This window comes from Solanum stenotomum, unplaced genomic scaffold, assembly GCF_019186545.1.
Source record: "Solanum stenotomum isolate F172 unplaced genomic scaffold, ASM1918654v1 scaffold19785, whole genome shotgun sequence".
NCBI lineage: Eukaryota > Viridiplantae > Streptophyta > Magnoliopsida > Solanales > Solanaceae > Solanum > Solanum stenotomum.
The window spans coordinates 231,020-245,666 of NW_026025709.1; the positions used below are offsets into that span (position 1 = coordinate 231,020).

Consider the following 14,647-nt stretch of genomic DNA (forward strand, 5'->3'; position numbering starts at 1 on the left):
TTTTCTATTCTCGTATCTAATCTCCTCCTCATTTGTTCATACCCTAAATAATAAGCTCTATTTTAGAAAATAGGTTACTTTCCCTCGAGTTTTCATTATTTTCTTCGTGATTATCTCCGTTTTCTTTCACTCTCTTATTCTACTTCCTTTTTTTATTTTTCTGGATCGTTACTTCTTTCGATCCTTTTATATTTATTTATTTATTTAATTTCATTATTTTCTTATTTCCCTAATTCTTGTTGTTATTCAAAGATTGTGCTTTATTTTTGAATAATCAAAATTTTAATAGTTTTTTCTACTTTAATATTCGCATTACCTATTCGAAATCTAACATCTTTAATCTTTTCTCATCTTTTATAGTAATTATCTTCCCCTAATCCATTGAGTAATTATTTAATTGATGTTAAAATTTTATATTAAAATGATAGGTGCTAACACATTAAAGAGACTTGAAGACAATAAGTGATAGTTAATAGTGAGTAATTGAAAAAAAATGAGTAACATATAGTCAGGAGAAATATTTGATGTAGTGACTTTTGATTTCTTTGTTAGTAACAAAAACAGATTAGCAAAATAGGAAAATGGTAAAAATTGAGGAAAAAAAGAAGAAAAATATGGTTATTGATTATAGAGTTGTAATATCACTTTGTCTATGCCCAACTATATATAAATATATATAGATATTAATTTTAAATTTCAAGCAATCATATATTTGGAGAAATTAAAAAATTGTGGTTCTAATTCAATTGAAGTTTTTTTGATTTGTTAAACAATTGATAATAACTTATATTCAAATCACTCATGTAAAAGACAAATACAAATTCAACTCATACTAAAACGTGATTATTCAAATTTAAAAATAGCTAGTTCAACGTAATTCACTCTTTTTAATTCGAACTAAATTTGAAACTTTAAATATGTCAAAATTAAGTTTGATTTCATTTCTCAGCAAATCATTTTGTGCATAAGAAAACATAATTTTATTCCCATTATTTTTTAAAACTAATTAAAGTCAAGCCTTCGGATATCTAAATGTTGTGAGAAATAAATCAATGAAAACAATAATAAACTAAAGCTTATACGCTGATGAGAGTTCAATTTTCTTTCAACGTTCTTATTTATGAACAATTTATTATTTTCGTAATCATCTATGAAAACACACAAAGAAGAAAAGAATTTTACATAAAATAATGAATAAAAAAGAAAATTAAACCAACAAATTAAAAGAAACAAAACACATATACGACATGTATTAAGTAAAATTGCATCTTATAAATACTTAAATAATTATATCTACAAGCATAATCAAAAAGATATATTTGAGATACTCATGATAAGTAGTTTGATAAGAAGTCCATTTGAATAGTTGTTGTAGCTTGTTGATACATTTTTCTTTTCACTTTCTGCAAATGATGGAACAAACTCAGCAAAAATTATACTTAACAATCAAAGAAAGGATATATTGCTTAGAAATCATAATAATAAACGTCCATGCATAAGAAAATCTTAAGAAGAGATCGTAGTATCACCTAGAACCATGTATAACCACTAATAAGTTTGTTGATATAATTATCCAATAAAAATAATAATTAGAATTACCTGATGAAATATAGAATCATTAGTTTTTCACATAGCACATGGGGCTGTTGGAGCTTTGTTCCTAAATTTATACTACCATTTTATTGAAACCCCAGAATTTGAAGAGGTGCAACATTTAATATCTTTTAATAAATATTAATTAGTGGGAAGGAGAAGGATAATGAAATCAGTTTTTCTGGGCAAAAAAACCGTGCTAACACTAATGTTTACTATTTAATACTAATATAACATCAATACCTATTAATAAATATAAATGTTAATTATAGGGAAGGAGAAAGAGTTTTTTTTTCCCGCTAGAAAATTTTGGGCAACATTAATGGTGAGTTATTGTTTTTTTTTTTTTTCAAAAGTTAATGGCGAGCAACTGATTACTTTCAGTGGGCATAAATGTTAGTTTTATGTTTTTTCTTTAATAAGGAAATAATTAAATATAAATTCATAATATTTTATGTATTTTAAAATGAGGAAAAATCCCAAAAAAACACAAAAAAGAGAAATAGGATTTGAGGCCTTAGAGAGCGTCACATCATCGATTTTATGTTTCAGCTTTATATATATATGTGATTGTAACACCTTGATCTTGACAATTTAAATATTTATTTTCATCAAAATCTTCAAGTTGTTGTACCATAGAATTAGTAATGGAAAAGTTGTTTTTGGGATAAAATAGAACAAAAGGGACGTGTTTTCTTAGCAACTTGATCAAAGTAAGATAATTTAAGTTGAATTTGGCTAGCTCAAGAAGAAACTGTAAACAAAACTTGCATTCTAACTTGTATTTAAGAAAGAGAGTGGAGAATCTTAGTATAGATTAGTTAGTTGATTATACGAATTTTCACTTTGTTAGTGAGTGATTGATGATACTCCAACCTTGTAATACACTTTCGCGTTTCTCTTTTTTCATCACCTACACTTATTTGTCAAATTTGGATATGATACACTCATTAAAAAAAATAAAATTGACATGATATTTTAATTAGCATATTACCCCTATTAATTGATAATTAGTATTAAAACTTGAAAAATGATTTGGAGAAAAAGTAATTAACACTAAAGGCAAAACATGGAAAAATAATTATTTACTCTTGATATGTGAAAAATGACGAGTAAAAGTGAACTGATCTAGGGAGTATATTCTTTCTAGTTCAATTTGTTTGTCATACTTTTACTTGACACAAAGTTTAAATAATTTTTTTTTAAATCTTGTGATCTTAGACATGTTATGTGAAAAATTAAAAATCAAAGAGTACAGTTACTAATAAATAGAAGAGTTTTTTTTTTTTCATTTTTTAAACGAATAAAAATGAAAAGTAGCACATACGCATTGAAACTGAGAGAGTACCTAATGACTTAGACAACCTGTTCATATAATATATAATAATTATATATAAATTCAAACCAAAAATATTATAATAATTGATGAGAGAATGTAACATATTAATTTTAAAAAACTCAAATACGCTATCAAATTTTGAGAAAAAGCTTATCTATGTCATCTATTAAGAGTTTAGCTTATCTATACCATTTTCGTTTGAGAAACATCTCATCCATTATTTGTCAATTGAAATAATATAGATGAGCCAAACATTGAACGGATGACATATATGAACCTTTTCTCAAAGTTTGATGACATATTTGAGGCTTTTCCCTTTAAAAAAATAATTTAACTAATGACGTGGCTGAATCATAATTGACCACGTGTAAAAAATGGTTTTTCATAATTGACCGTGTGTAAAAAATAATTTTGTAAAATGGAATTGGTTTAAGTTAACAAATAATGTCATAAATGAGCTTTTTCTCAAACGAAAATGACATAGGTATGAGCCAAACTTTTAACGGATGACATGAATGAGTCTTTTTCAAAATTTAATGATATATTTAAACCTTTTTTCTGTTAACAATAATAATTAATATAATATCTAATATTGAATTTTAAATATTTATATTAAAAATATATTTATACTTATTAGCATGGATAATAAACTAGATGCGTAAAATCAAATGATGAAGGGAGAAATGATACGAAATTCAACTTGAAAAATATATCCCCAAACTCAGGGGGAAAATATTTTTCTTATTGTTACAATTATTTATTACTTAACATATTTTAAAATTTTAGAATTTGTTTCCTTTGACTTCCTTGTTTCCCCATTGCCTTTTCAAGAGCTACATGAAAGTCTTTAAAAGGTACCATCTCCATCCTGTAATAAATTTTTTTAAAAAAATCAATATTGCTATTTGTTCATTTTAAATTCAAAATAACTTCTTCTTTTTTAGTAAAATTATATATATAAATTTAAAATAAATTTATAAAAAATTACAAAATTAATTGTTTGAGAGAGTAAGAAATTGTACTCATATTGCAATATCCCAGCACGAACGAGGGCCAATAGATGATCAATCGAACACCTATATTGTGTTTCATCTAAATTCTTTTCTTGTAACAGGTATCCTTTTAATGAAATGTCCTTTAAAAAAAGAAGATAATTCAATATATAACAACATATTCAGTGATCTACAAATGGTCAAGTTTGAAATAAATAAAATGTGTGTAGATATTATTTTCGATATACTCATAGCCGTTCAATATATGATCCAAAGAATTACTTAGTGTTTAAATTTCATAATTGATCATTTGAAAACTAACCTTGAATATAAAATATGGAGTAGATATGGTAATTGGCTTCTTTGACATCCCTCCATATGTAACCATAGTACCACCTTGCCTTAAAAAAAAATAAAAATTGTATATCTTCAATATTTAACCAAAAAAAAAAAGTAAAAACTTTAACTTTGAAGAAAACAATATTTAAAAAAATAAAAAAAGTATCTCACTTTAAGAATTTTACCACCATATTAGCTGCATTTCCACCAATACAATTCAAACCTAAACTAGGTTTAGGTATATCACCCTACACCACATCATCGATCGTTACAACATATTAAAAAAAAAAATACACTTGTTGATTATTTAAAAAATAATCATATTGTTCGTATATAAAAGTTAAATTCATACCAGGAGATTTTTGACACCTTTGACTTCGAGTTCACTTTCAGTAAATACTTTATTAGCGCCAAGTTTAATTAATTTTTCTTTAATTTTATCAGATTCAGGTTTATCTCTTATGATATTAATGCTATGAATTCCACGAATTCGAGCTAATTGAATAACACATTGCCCTACTATGCTTGTAGCTCCATTTTGAACAATTGTGTCCCCTGTTTAATCGAAAAAAACTAATTAATTTTTAAATCAAATTAAAATAATTAAACATGTTTTTTATTAGGAAATTTAAATAATAAACCTGATTTTAAAGCCACAAAGTCCTCAAGCATTCTCAAGGCACTCAAAGGATTAACAGAAATAGTGGCAGCATATTCAATTGGAGTGTTTTTGTCTATTTTGTACCATAAACTTTGATCTTCTACCACATAGGTTTGCCATGTCCCTGGAACATAAAAGACATAAAACTACGAGTTCAAAATTTGAATTTTACGAATTATTTTATTTTATTTTGTAAATGCGCTTTTGGAAAGGAAAATGAGAATTTTTTATGTGTCTAGCGCTTTCATCAATATGAAAGAGGAAGCTTTTGGGTTGTACCTGTATAACTAGGGTCACTACATCAAAAACGTTCTATAACAATAATTAATTAATGATAATAACTTAATTGCCACTAAATATGTATTTTTAGCGACAATCCGTTAAAAATTGTTTTTATTGTAGTGGGATTGGGAGGACGTTAAATAGTAAACTAAACAAAGATGATTGCATAGAAGATCGACATGAAAAGTCGATGTTCTTGGTACAAAATCTCATGTTCCGAATTTAATTCTTATGTCATAATCATTTATAAGATTTGAACTAAAGTTATTGAGAATACTAGCTAACCTTGTAACTTAAATCCTATTTCATGATAATTTGACACGTAATTATCTAATATAGCTAGAGTTTGAATAATTACCTGAAAGATAAGCTGCATGAATAACCAAATCTCCAGGGGAAAAAGCCATAACAGCAGAGCCCACAGAATGTATTTCTCCAACACCTTCCCAACCCCCTATTGTAGGTGTTGGTGGCAGTACCGGATACACTCCTGATATGCAATTATTAGTAAAATTAAGGACTCTATCATAAAAATTATTCACTTTTTTATTAACTTGTTTTTCTCAATTATGGAAGTTATATATTTAACTTGAAATTGTACTTTAAATTTGGAAAACAGCCTATAATATGTTTTTTAAACTCATTTTTCACTTTTCATGTTATATCTACGTACACTCAACCTTGAAGATTATTCGAATATTCTGTAAAAAAAAAATATAACCAATCACAACTTCATGAATCCCCCCATCCCCACAACCAAAATGATAACTAGTTTATGCACACCTTAACTAATTTCATAAAATGCCTAACATATTTTACTAACAATAGATAACAGATACCCCTGTTCAACAAGACTATAACATGATAGTGACTTAATTTGCTCACACTTTGACTAATCTCATGAAATGTCTGACATATTCTACTAGCAATAGTTTTTTAAACTCATTTTTCACTTTTTGTGTACATTCAACCTTATTCTTTAGAAAAAAATATAACCAAGCACAATTTCATATAGTGTAATTTTCCTTCGACATGTTCTACTAGCAATAGGTTTTTAAACTCATTTTTCACTTTTTATGTACATTCAACCTTATTCTTTAGAAAAAAAATATAACCAAGCACAACTTCATATAGTGTAATTTTTCTTCGAAGAAATCACAAAGTATTTTTTCCTTTATTGAAATTAATTAAACCTACGACCTAGTAATTACTATATCAACTATTAGATTGAAAAATATTCTTTTTTTCATTCTATTTTTTTTGTACCACTGATATTATTTAATATATATATTTTTATATATATAAAGGAGAAAAAGAGAATTTAATGGAATTAACCCTCTATTCTGTTGATATCGGCGGGATTGATGGGAGCTGCAAGCATTTTCACGCACACCTCGTTCTCATTCATCTCCACCGGTGGAATCTTCGTAACTCTGTTGGAATTAAAATTTTCACTAACATAATTTAAAATATAAAAAAATAAAATAAACATTTACTATATATACATAAAAAAAAATTATCTGTATATATATTATAATTTTTTTACAACGTAGGGTGGTGGTAGGAGGACATTGTGAATCTAGAACGGACCTTGTGATGGTGTCAGGCGGGCCATGTTGGTCGTAGACAATGGCGGTGGATGGTGGAGACATGGTGGCCGGGAAGTTTACGACAGAGGTTTGTTTAGGGACGACCAAATTTGAGAGACGAGAAAACATTATCCTACAAAATTTGATGTATTGTATTAAAGTGTTTTTAAGTTTTCACTTGGAAACATTTGGGGAATATGCAGCAACTTATAGGGTGTGTTTGGTACGAAGGAAAATGTTTTCCCGGAAAACAAGTAGATTTTTCACTTATTTTCTCATGTTTGGTTGGTGAATAGAAAATATTTTTCGAAAATTTTTTTTAGTGTTTGGTTTATGAATGAAAAATGTTTTTGAGAAATATCTTTTATTTTTACTAGAGTAGAAAATAATTTTTGAAATTGAAAATATTTTTTAAAAACAAACTTAAATTTTTTTCTCGGGGGGTGGAATCGAGAGTAGGGGTGAAAAAAATAAGAATTTGAAGTTGAAAATATTTTTTAAAAACAAACTTAAAATATTTTATGGAGGGTGGGGGGCTGGTAGGGGGTGGGTGGGTGGGGGGGGTCGAGGGTATGGTGAAAAAATGAAATTTTGAAGTTGAAAATATTTTTTAAAAACAAACTTAAATTTTTTTTGGTGTGTGGGGAGGCTGGTAGGGGGTGGGTGAAAAACAAGCTTTATTTATTTATTTTTTTATGGGGGCTGGTTTGAGGGTAGGGACAAAATAAATTAATTTTTACAACCAAAAAAAAATTGTAATTTGAAGTTGGAAGAGAGTTTTGGAAAATGTTTTCCTTACGTTTTGAAGGGAAATCATTTTCCTTAAATTTGAGGAAAATGAGTTGATTTAAAAAACATTTTCCATAACATTTAACCCAACCAAACATGAGAAAATTGGAAACATGCCAAACACACCCATAATGTAAAATGATGATGATGATGATAATAATAATAATAATAATAATAATAATAATAATAATAATAATAATAATAATAATAACGGAAAAGGGCATAAAATAGCTCTCAATTATGCGAATTGGTACAAATTACTCTTTATCTACCTACTCGGGCATAAAATGTCCCTGACGTCAATCTTTTGTTTTTTTTTCTTGCCCTTATCTTTAACGGTCTAATTAAATGAAAACCTCAATTAACAAATTCATTATCATAATGTTGATTACCCTAACAATTAATTGAGTTAATTAAAAATAGATAATGCTAAATGGCCAAAATTTGGCTAGAAAATTAAAAAGTTCATAGTATCTTTTTTATTTTAAAATAAACTAATCTTTTTTCACTTTTTAGTTAAAAGATATTAAAGTTAAAAGGGTAAAAATGTTCAAAAAGGTTAAATAACATAGGTAAAATACCATTTTGGTGTATGAATAGTGTTACACCAAATTTGGTGGAACACTATTCATCACACAAATTCACTTTTTGAATATTTTATTATTATTTCATTATACAAACTTTTAATTAAACATTATATAAATTATATGTTTTAATTAAATCTCTTGTATATTTAATTATTTTTTATGTAATATTTTTATAATATTAATTTTAGATATAAAATTTAGCTTTTTTATAAATTATTTTTTCTATATATGACTTTTTTTTTAAATTAAATTTATGTTAATTCTACTATAAATTATAATTGGATATAACTACAATTAACCTTCACAAAAATTAAAAATGCAAACATATAAATTCTCAAACAAATAATACAATGTACTTAAAAATAACCGTAAATAATAAACATTCAACAAAGTAGTAATTGACATTCACCATGAATTATATATTGAATGTTTTAGAAAGAATTTGTTTTATGAAATAAGAAATTATAAATGAAATAAAAAATAATAATATAATAATAAAGAGAGAGAAAAATATTCTTTTTTGATGTAAAATTTGGTGCAGTAGAATGAAGTTAATTACACAAAAAATAATGCTGAATTTAGTGTTTGAGTTGGAGATGCCCTAAAGCTTGTACTAGGATCCACTAACTTTTAGACATTGTGGGACTTAAATTGTCATTTAAAGCTTTAAATGAAACCAAAAGAAGAGAAAATGTAAAGTTTGAGTGGTACTTGAAAAAAAATTGTGGAAAAATGCACAATAAAAAAAGTACCGAAGGAAATGAGAAGTTATATACTCATTTTTTTTTTTTAAAAAAAAAATCAAAGTGGGTCTCAGGGACCATTTATTAGAAGCTAAAACAAAAGGAAACAACCAGATCATAAAAGTGATCTGGTCCAAAAACAAAATACTCTGTCCAAAAACCAAATACAAAAATGAAACAACCAAAAAAAAAAAAAGGAAAAAGGAGTTGGTCATCTTCAAGCTTGAGCTTCCATGGAGGATGAAGACGAAGTGCTGCCTTGGAGAAGCTGCGTTCGGTTCGTTTCCATCCCACTGAATCCACACAGCTCGAACAACTTAGGTAAGAATCGATCTGCTCCCTAACTCGCTTTTGATGTTGTAAACGATCCTTGAGCTCCATTTTTAAGTTTTACCCTTTCCTGCAGATTGAGTCAGAAACCCTAACTAATACCACTGCATAGGCTAGGTAATTCTTATTAATTTTGCTAAAGATCGTTTCTTTAAGAACACTACTTCACTGATGTTTAGATTTATATATCTTGATAACCCCAACATGATTTCCTTTTCTTTGTGCTTTCACCTGAAATACTATTGTTGTGTGCTGCATTGTGCATTAGTATCATTATCACTGTAGCCATATTATCTGTTTTGCATTTTTCTGATTCTCAAGTTTGCAATTCCTTGGATGATTCCAATCTGCTCCATGGTCGAGAAATCGACCTCTCTGATGAAGGTAGCAGGGAGAGAAGGATAGAATATAGTTCAAATGCCTCCAATATATAGACATAGATTGAAATGGATCCGAATTTGGACAAATTTCACTGAAGACACTCAAAAACTCTCACAAGTGCCATGAAATTAGGTCCTTTGAAGACTTCTTCAACTCGGATTGACCTAATCTAAACCACAAAATGAAGTTGAATGAACAATGCTTTCTCCTCTTTCATCTTTGTGCACTGTTATACTTCGATTTAATTCATACATGACCTTCTCTGCAGGTTGAGCCCCAAAGAGACTGATACCACTGCATAAGGAAGCCACATATGAGTTCCATCTCCGCATAAACAGTATATTGCAATTACATTCACTTATGCAAGTATGCACGTACTACCATCGCCTTTTGATATTTCTTTGTCATCCTCTTGTTGTTGTTGTTTGTCTCAATTATGCTTGTGTATTGAAACTCCTGTTTTGGATGTTTCTAATTCTAAGATTGGGAGTTTGTGTTTTATCTAGGTGTAGTATTGCTTTCCCTTTTGGTGGTAACTCTTGGAAATCTGAATAGATGATATCTGTTGTACCTGCAAAAAGAAAAAACTGGTTAGCTAAATAATCTGCAAAAGTGTTGCCTTCCCTAAGGATGTGCTCCACTCTTGCATCAACATTAATTCTCAGACCATTGATCCTTTTCACCTCCACCCGACTACTCCAAGGAATCTCCCAAATACCATTCAAAACCTTTTGGAGCATTAATGAGTCAGTCTCCAATGTTACTGGCAAGTATTGATGCATTATACAGTGCTCTAGTCCTCTTCGCAAAGCCATTGCCTCAGACATTAGAACTGAAGTTATTCCCAAACCAAAAGACTCAGCGTGTATCAAATTTCCTTCATCATTTCTAATACAAAAGGCCCCAGCACTAGGGCCACCAACTCCTTTTACTGCACCATCCGAGTTACACTTGTAGGATCCTAATCTAGGCAATCTCCAGTACACCATCTTACAATCAATAAGGGGTGCATATTCAATAAAAAAAGGAACCATTAGATGCCAAGTATTAGGAATGTTTTGCAACCAAGGATAGCTAAAAGTAGCTAGATGATATAAATTTCTGTTGACCTCCATAACCATACTATAAAATGACATATTACCTCCATGAGAAATCATATTTCTCCTTTTCCAGATTTGCCAAGTGATAAATGACGGGACAGCCTTGAAGAGAGGTATAAGCTTTGATGAGCAGTCCTTACCCCACCATTTATGTATAGTATCGTTAAGCTGCAAAAAAGGTCCCTGCACATCAGCAATACTAGCAAAAGTATTCCACAACTTCTTAGCCATAAAGCACGTCACAAAAAGATGTTCAAAAGTTTCATTTTCTGAACTATTACAGTAGCAACATTTAACTTCATCCACCACTCTGATCTTGATAAGAACTTCCCCAATGGGTATTCTTTTTTTCCACAATCTCCAAAGAAAGAAAGAAAATTTGAAGGGAACCCCTTTCACCCAAATCTTCTTAGCAATTTCTTGTTCATCATTTCCTTGTCTCAATATTTCCCAGGCACTTCCAATCGTAAATTTTCCAGAGCTAGTACACATCCATCTTGGTGAGTCCCATTCTTCGGTATCCTCTACTACTCCAATTACATTTTGGACATGTTTACAGACATCTTCTGGTAGTAATTGGAGCATGAGATCTTCATTCCAAAGTCCCTGACTCATCAATTGATTTACCTCATCAAAATCATAATTGTTAGAATGAGAAACAGGTAAATAATAGTAAAGAGCACCCAGTTGTGTCCAGTTATCAAACCATACACTGGAATGACCACACTTTGGTTCCCACCAAATCTGTTGGTCAATACAATCTCTAGCTTCTAACATAAACTTCCAAGTCTGAGAACCTCCATTCCATTCCACCAATTGAGGTCTATGTCTCTTACAATATTTGTTCCACATGTATATAGTCCACATTGACTTTTTAGTTCGGAAAGTCCACCAAAGTTTGGCAAACATTGCTTTGGACACATCAAAAAGAGATCTAAAGCCCAACCCACCTTCCTCCTTAGGCCTACAAATATCAGACCATGATATCCAATGTTTGCTTCTCCCCTCCTCCTTAGAGTTCCATAAAAATTTAGCAAACAATCTATGTAAATCATGAATAACACATTTAGGAGGTGTTATTGCAGATAAGAGGTATATGGAAATACTCTGTAAAACATTATTAATCAACACAGACTTACCACCAAACGATAAAAGTTTACCCTTCTAAGCCTGTATTTTGCTTTGAACTTTCTTCATGATATCGGAAAAATGACTTTTCCTCTTCTTTGCATGACCAATAGGACAACCAAGATAAGTCAATGGAAATTTTCCCCTAATAAAACCAGTGCAATCCTCAATAGTTTAAACTATAGAATGGGCAGTTTTGCTAAACACATAGAAGAAACTCTTATCTTTATTAATCAGCTGCCCTGATTGATCTTCATATAAGCCTAGTCTTTCCATAACCAAATTAAGCGACTTCTTCTCTGCACTAACAAAGATAACGGTATCATCTGCATATGCAAGATGATTTATATCATCACTCCACTTAGGCATTCCATATCTTGTAAAGTCTTGATTATGGAACAAATTGTTTAAGGCTCTAGAAAGAACTTCCGCAGCCAAAATGAATAATGCAGGGGAGAGAGGATCTCCCTATTTTACCCCTCTAGAAGAGTGAAAGAAACCATGAGCTTGTCCATTAATGAGGACTGAATACCAGTTATTTGCCACCAATCTCCACACTTTATCTGCAACAAAACTGTTAAAACCCATTTTCTCCATAACTTTGATCAGAAATCTCCAATTCACTCTATCATAAGCCTTGGACATGTCAAGCTTAATCACAACATTAGCTGGTCTACCTCTTAATCTGATATCTGCAATAATTTCTTGGGCTAAGAGGACATTCTCTGTGATGCTCCTTCCCTTCACAAAACCAGACTAATTAGGAGAGATCAGTCTTAGGAGCAGTTTTTCCAACCTATCATGAATCACTCTAGAGATAACTTTGTTCAGAAAATTACTTAAACTAATAGGTCTCATATCAGAAAATGATTGAATCACTTTTTTCTTAGGCAATAAGACCAAATTAGTATGAGTAATAGATTTGGGAAGAGTGGAACCATTAAAGAAAGCCTCCACCACATTGACAACATCCTTTCCTACGATATCCCAGCAGACTTGATAGAAGTGCCCAGTAAAACCATCGGGTCCACTAGCACTGTCACTATTAAGTTCAAAAACCACCTTCTTGATCTCCTCCACTGTAGGACTAGCATTTAACATAGCGTTGTCTTCATCAGTAACTAGTGTGGGAATATGCTCAATCAAAGAAAGCTCTGTCTCATTCTCAACATCAGTAAACTGATCTTGGAAGAAGGCAACAGCCTCGGTAGCAACCTCTTTAGCATCATCAGTCCATACACCATCTCTTGTAAGGATTCTTTTGACTTGTAATCTCTTTCTTCTCCCGTTCACAAGATTATGAAAAAATCTTGTATTCTTGTCTCCTTCAGTAAACCATTTAACACCAGATTTTTGTCTCCAAAATTCCTCTTCATAGTGTAAATACTGTTTTAATTCAGCCTGTGCCTTTTGAAGAATAGCTCTGTTTTCAGCAGTTGGTAGTTCTTCAAAAAGACCTTCTTTAATTCTAACAATATCTTCCCTTATAACCAGTTGCTTAAAAATATCTCCAAATCTTACCCTACTCCATGTAGACAATGCAATTTTAGTCCTCTTCATCTTCTGTTTCAAGCTAATAAAAACATCAATGGACTCATCAGCAACCCAATTATCTCTCACAACATCTTTGAAATCAGATTTTTCTGTCCAGAATTTCAAAAATCTGAAAGACCTCTTGATATTATTAGTCTGATCCCCACAACTCAGCAACATGGGTGCATGGTCAGACCCTGTTCTTGCAAGATGCTCCAGCTCCACATTTCCATAATGACCAAGAAAAACCTGATTGATCATCAGTCTATCAAGTCTTTTAAATATACATTCAGCATCAGCTCTTCCATTCCACCAAGTAAAAGGACTCCCTTTAAAGTTAATATCAAAAAGCTCACAAGAGTTCACACAGAAAGCAAAATCCTCATATTCTTGAGGATAAACAGGAAGACCTCCAATTTTCTCTTCATCGTTCAAAATAACATTGAAGTCGCCACCTACAAGCCAAGGTAACCTCATATTGTGACTCAGTAAATAAATATCATCCCACAAGCTTAGTCTTTCAAGTGCTGAACACTTAGCATAAACAAAAGTATAGATGATGGAATCTCCCGAATCTTGAAATGTAAGTTGTAATGTAATCTGTTGTTCAGAGTCTGATAAGATCTCCACTTGAATATTTTCCTGGACAAACACCCAAATTTTACCATTCCGATTGTAATTAGCATACTGCATACCCAATCTTCTTTTATACTTCTGAATGTGTCTTGTATGTTGAAAAGGCTCCATTAGTGCTATGACGAAGAACTTGTGATGTTTGTTAAGCATTTGAACCCGATGAAAAGCATGTTGGGTTCTGACTGATCTAATATTCCATACAAGTGCTTTCTGAATCATTTATAAACAGATTTAGCACTCCTTTTGGGAATAGTTCTTGTGGGCTTACTGGTTTCAACATTAGCCCTATTTTTCTTCCCCTTTGATTGAACATCTGGAGATAAATCTGCCACCTTCAAAGCATGTATGAGATTGTGCTGATTTTGATCTTCATCTTCATCTTCCTTGCTTATTTCGTCATTAACTTCCACATGTTGCTGTTCATTTATCTCATTTATATTGTGTGTATCAATGTCATGCAGGACCTTAACAGGAGACTCAACTGTTGAAGCTATAATTGCCTGTGGTAATGGTCCAGTTAACCCTTCTATCTCCATCTTCTTTTCCACCATTTGTTGTTGTGATTGAGTTTTGTTTCCACCATTGTCAACTTGCTCATTCTCGACTTCTGGATATGCATCTTTCC

General features: G+C 30.6%; 2 protein-coding genes across 2 annotated transcripts in view; both read right to left on the reverse strand.

Annotated features, from left to right (window-relative positions):
* The window catches only part of LOC125850848 (enoyl-[acyl-carrier-protein] reductase, mitochondrial-like), a 41,502-nt gene extending 34,867 nt beyond the window's left edge, over positions 1–6,635 (reverse strand). Inside the window, exons 1-6 of the mRNA XM_049530691.1 lie at positions 6,542–6,635; positions 5,565–5,696; positions 4,905–5,048; positions 4,616–4,818; positions 4,435–4,511; positions 4,247–4,325 (exon numbers count right to left, since the gene is read on the reverse strand). Coding sequence (XP_049386648.1) covers positions 4,247–4,325; positions 4,435–4,511; positions 4,616–4,818; positions 4,905–5,048; positions 5,565–5,696; positions 6,542–6,614 — 708 coding nt within the window. The 5' untranslated portion in view covers positions 6,615–6,635. The remainder of the gene's footprint in view (positions 1–4,246; positions 4,326–4,434; positions 4,512–4,615; positions 4,819–4,904; positions 5,049–5,564; positions 5,697–6,541) is intronic.
* Positions 6,636–10,127: 3,492 nt separating this feature from the next.
* Positions 10,128–14,133, reverse strand: LOC125850844 (uncharacterized). The gene is made up of 4 exons (XM_049530686.1): positions 12,733–14,133; positions 12,331–12,609; positions 10,309–11,832; positions 10,128–10,196 (listed from the first exon to the last, which is right to left on the reverse strand). The coding sequence occupies exons 1-4, from the start codon at positions 14,131–14,133 to the stop codon at positions 10,128–10,130; spliced, it is 3,273 nt and encodes a 1,090-aa protein (XP_049386643.1).
* Between the last annotated feature and the right edge of the window lie 514 nt (positions 14,134–14,647).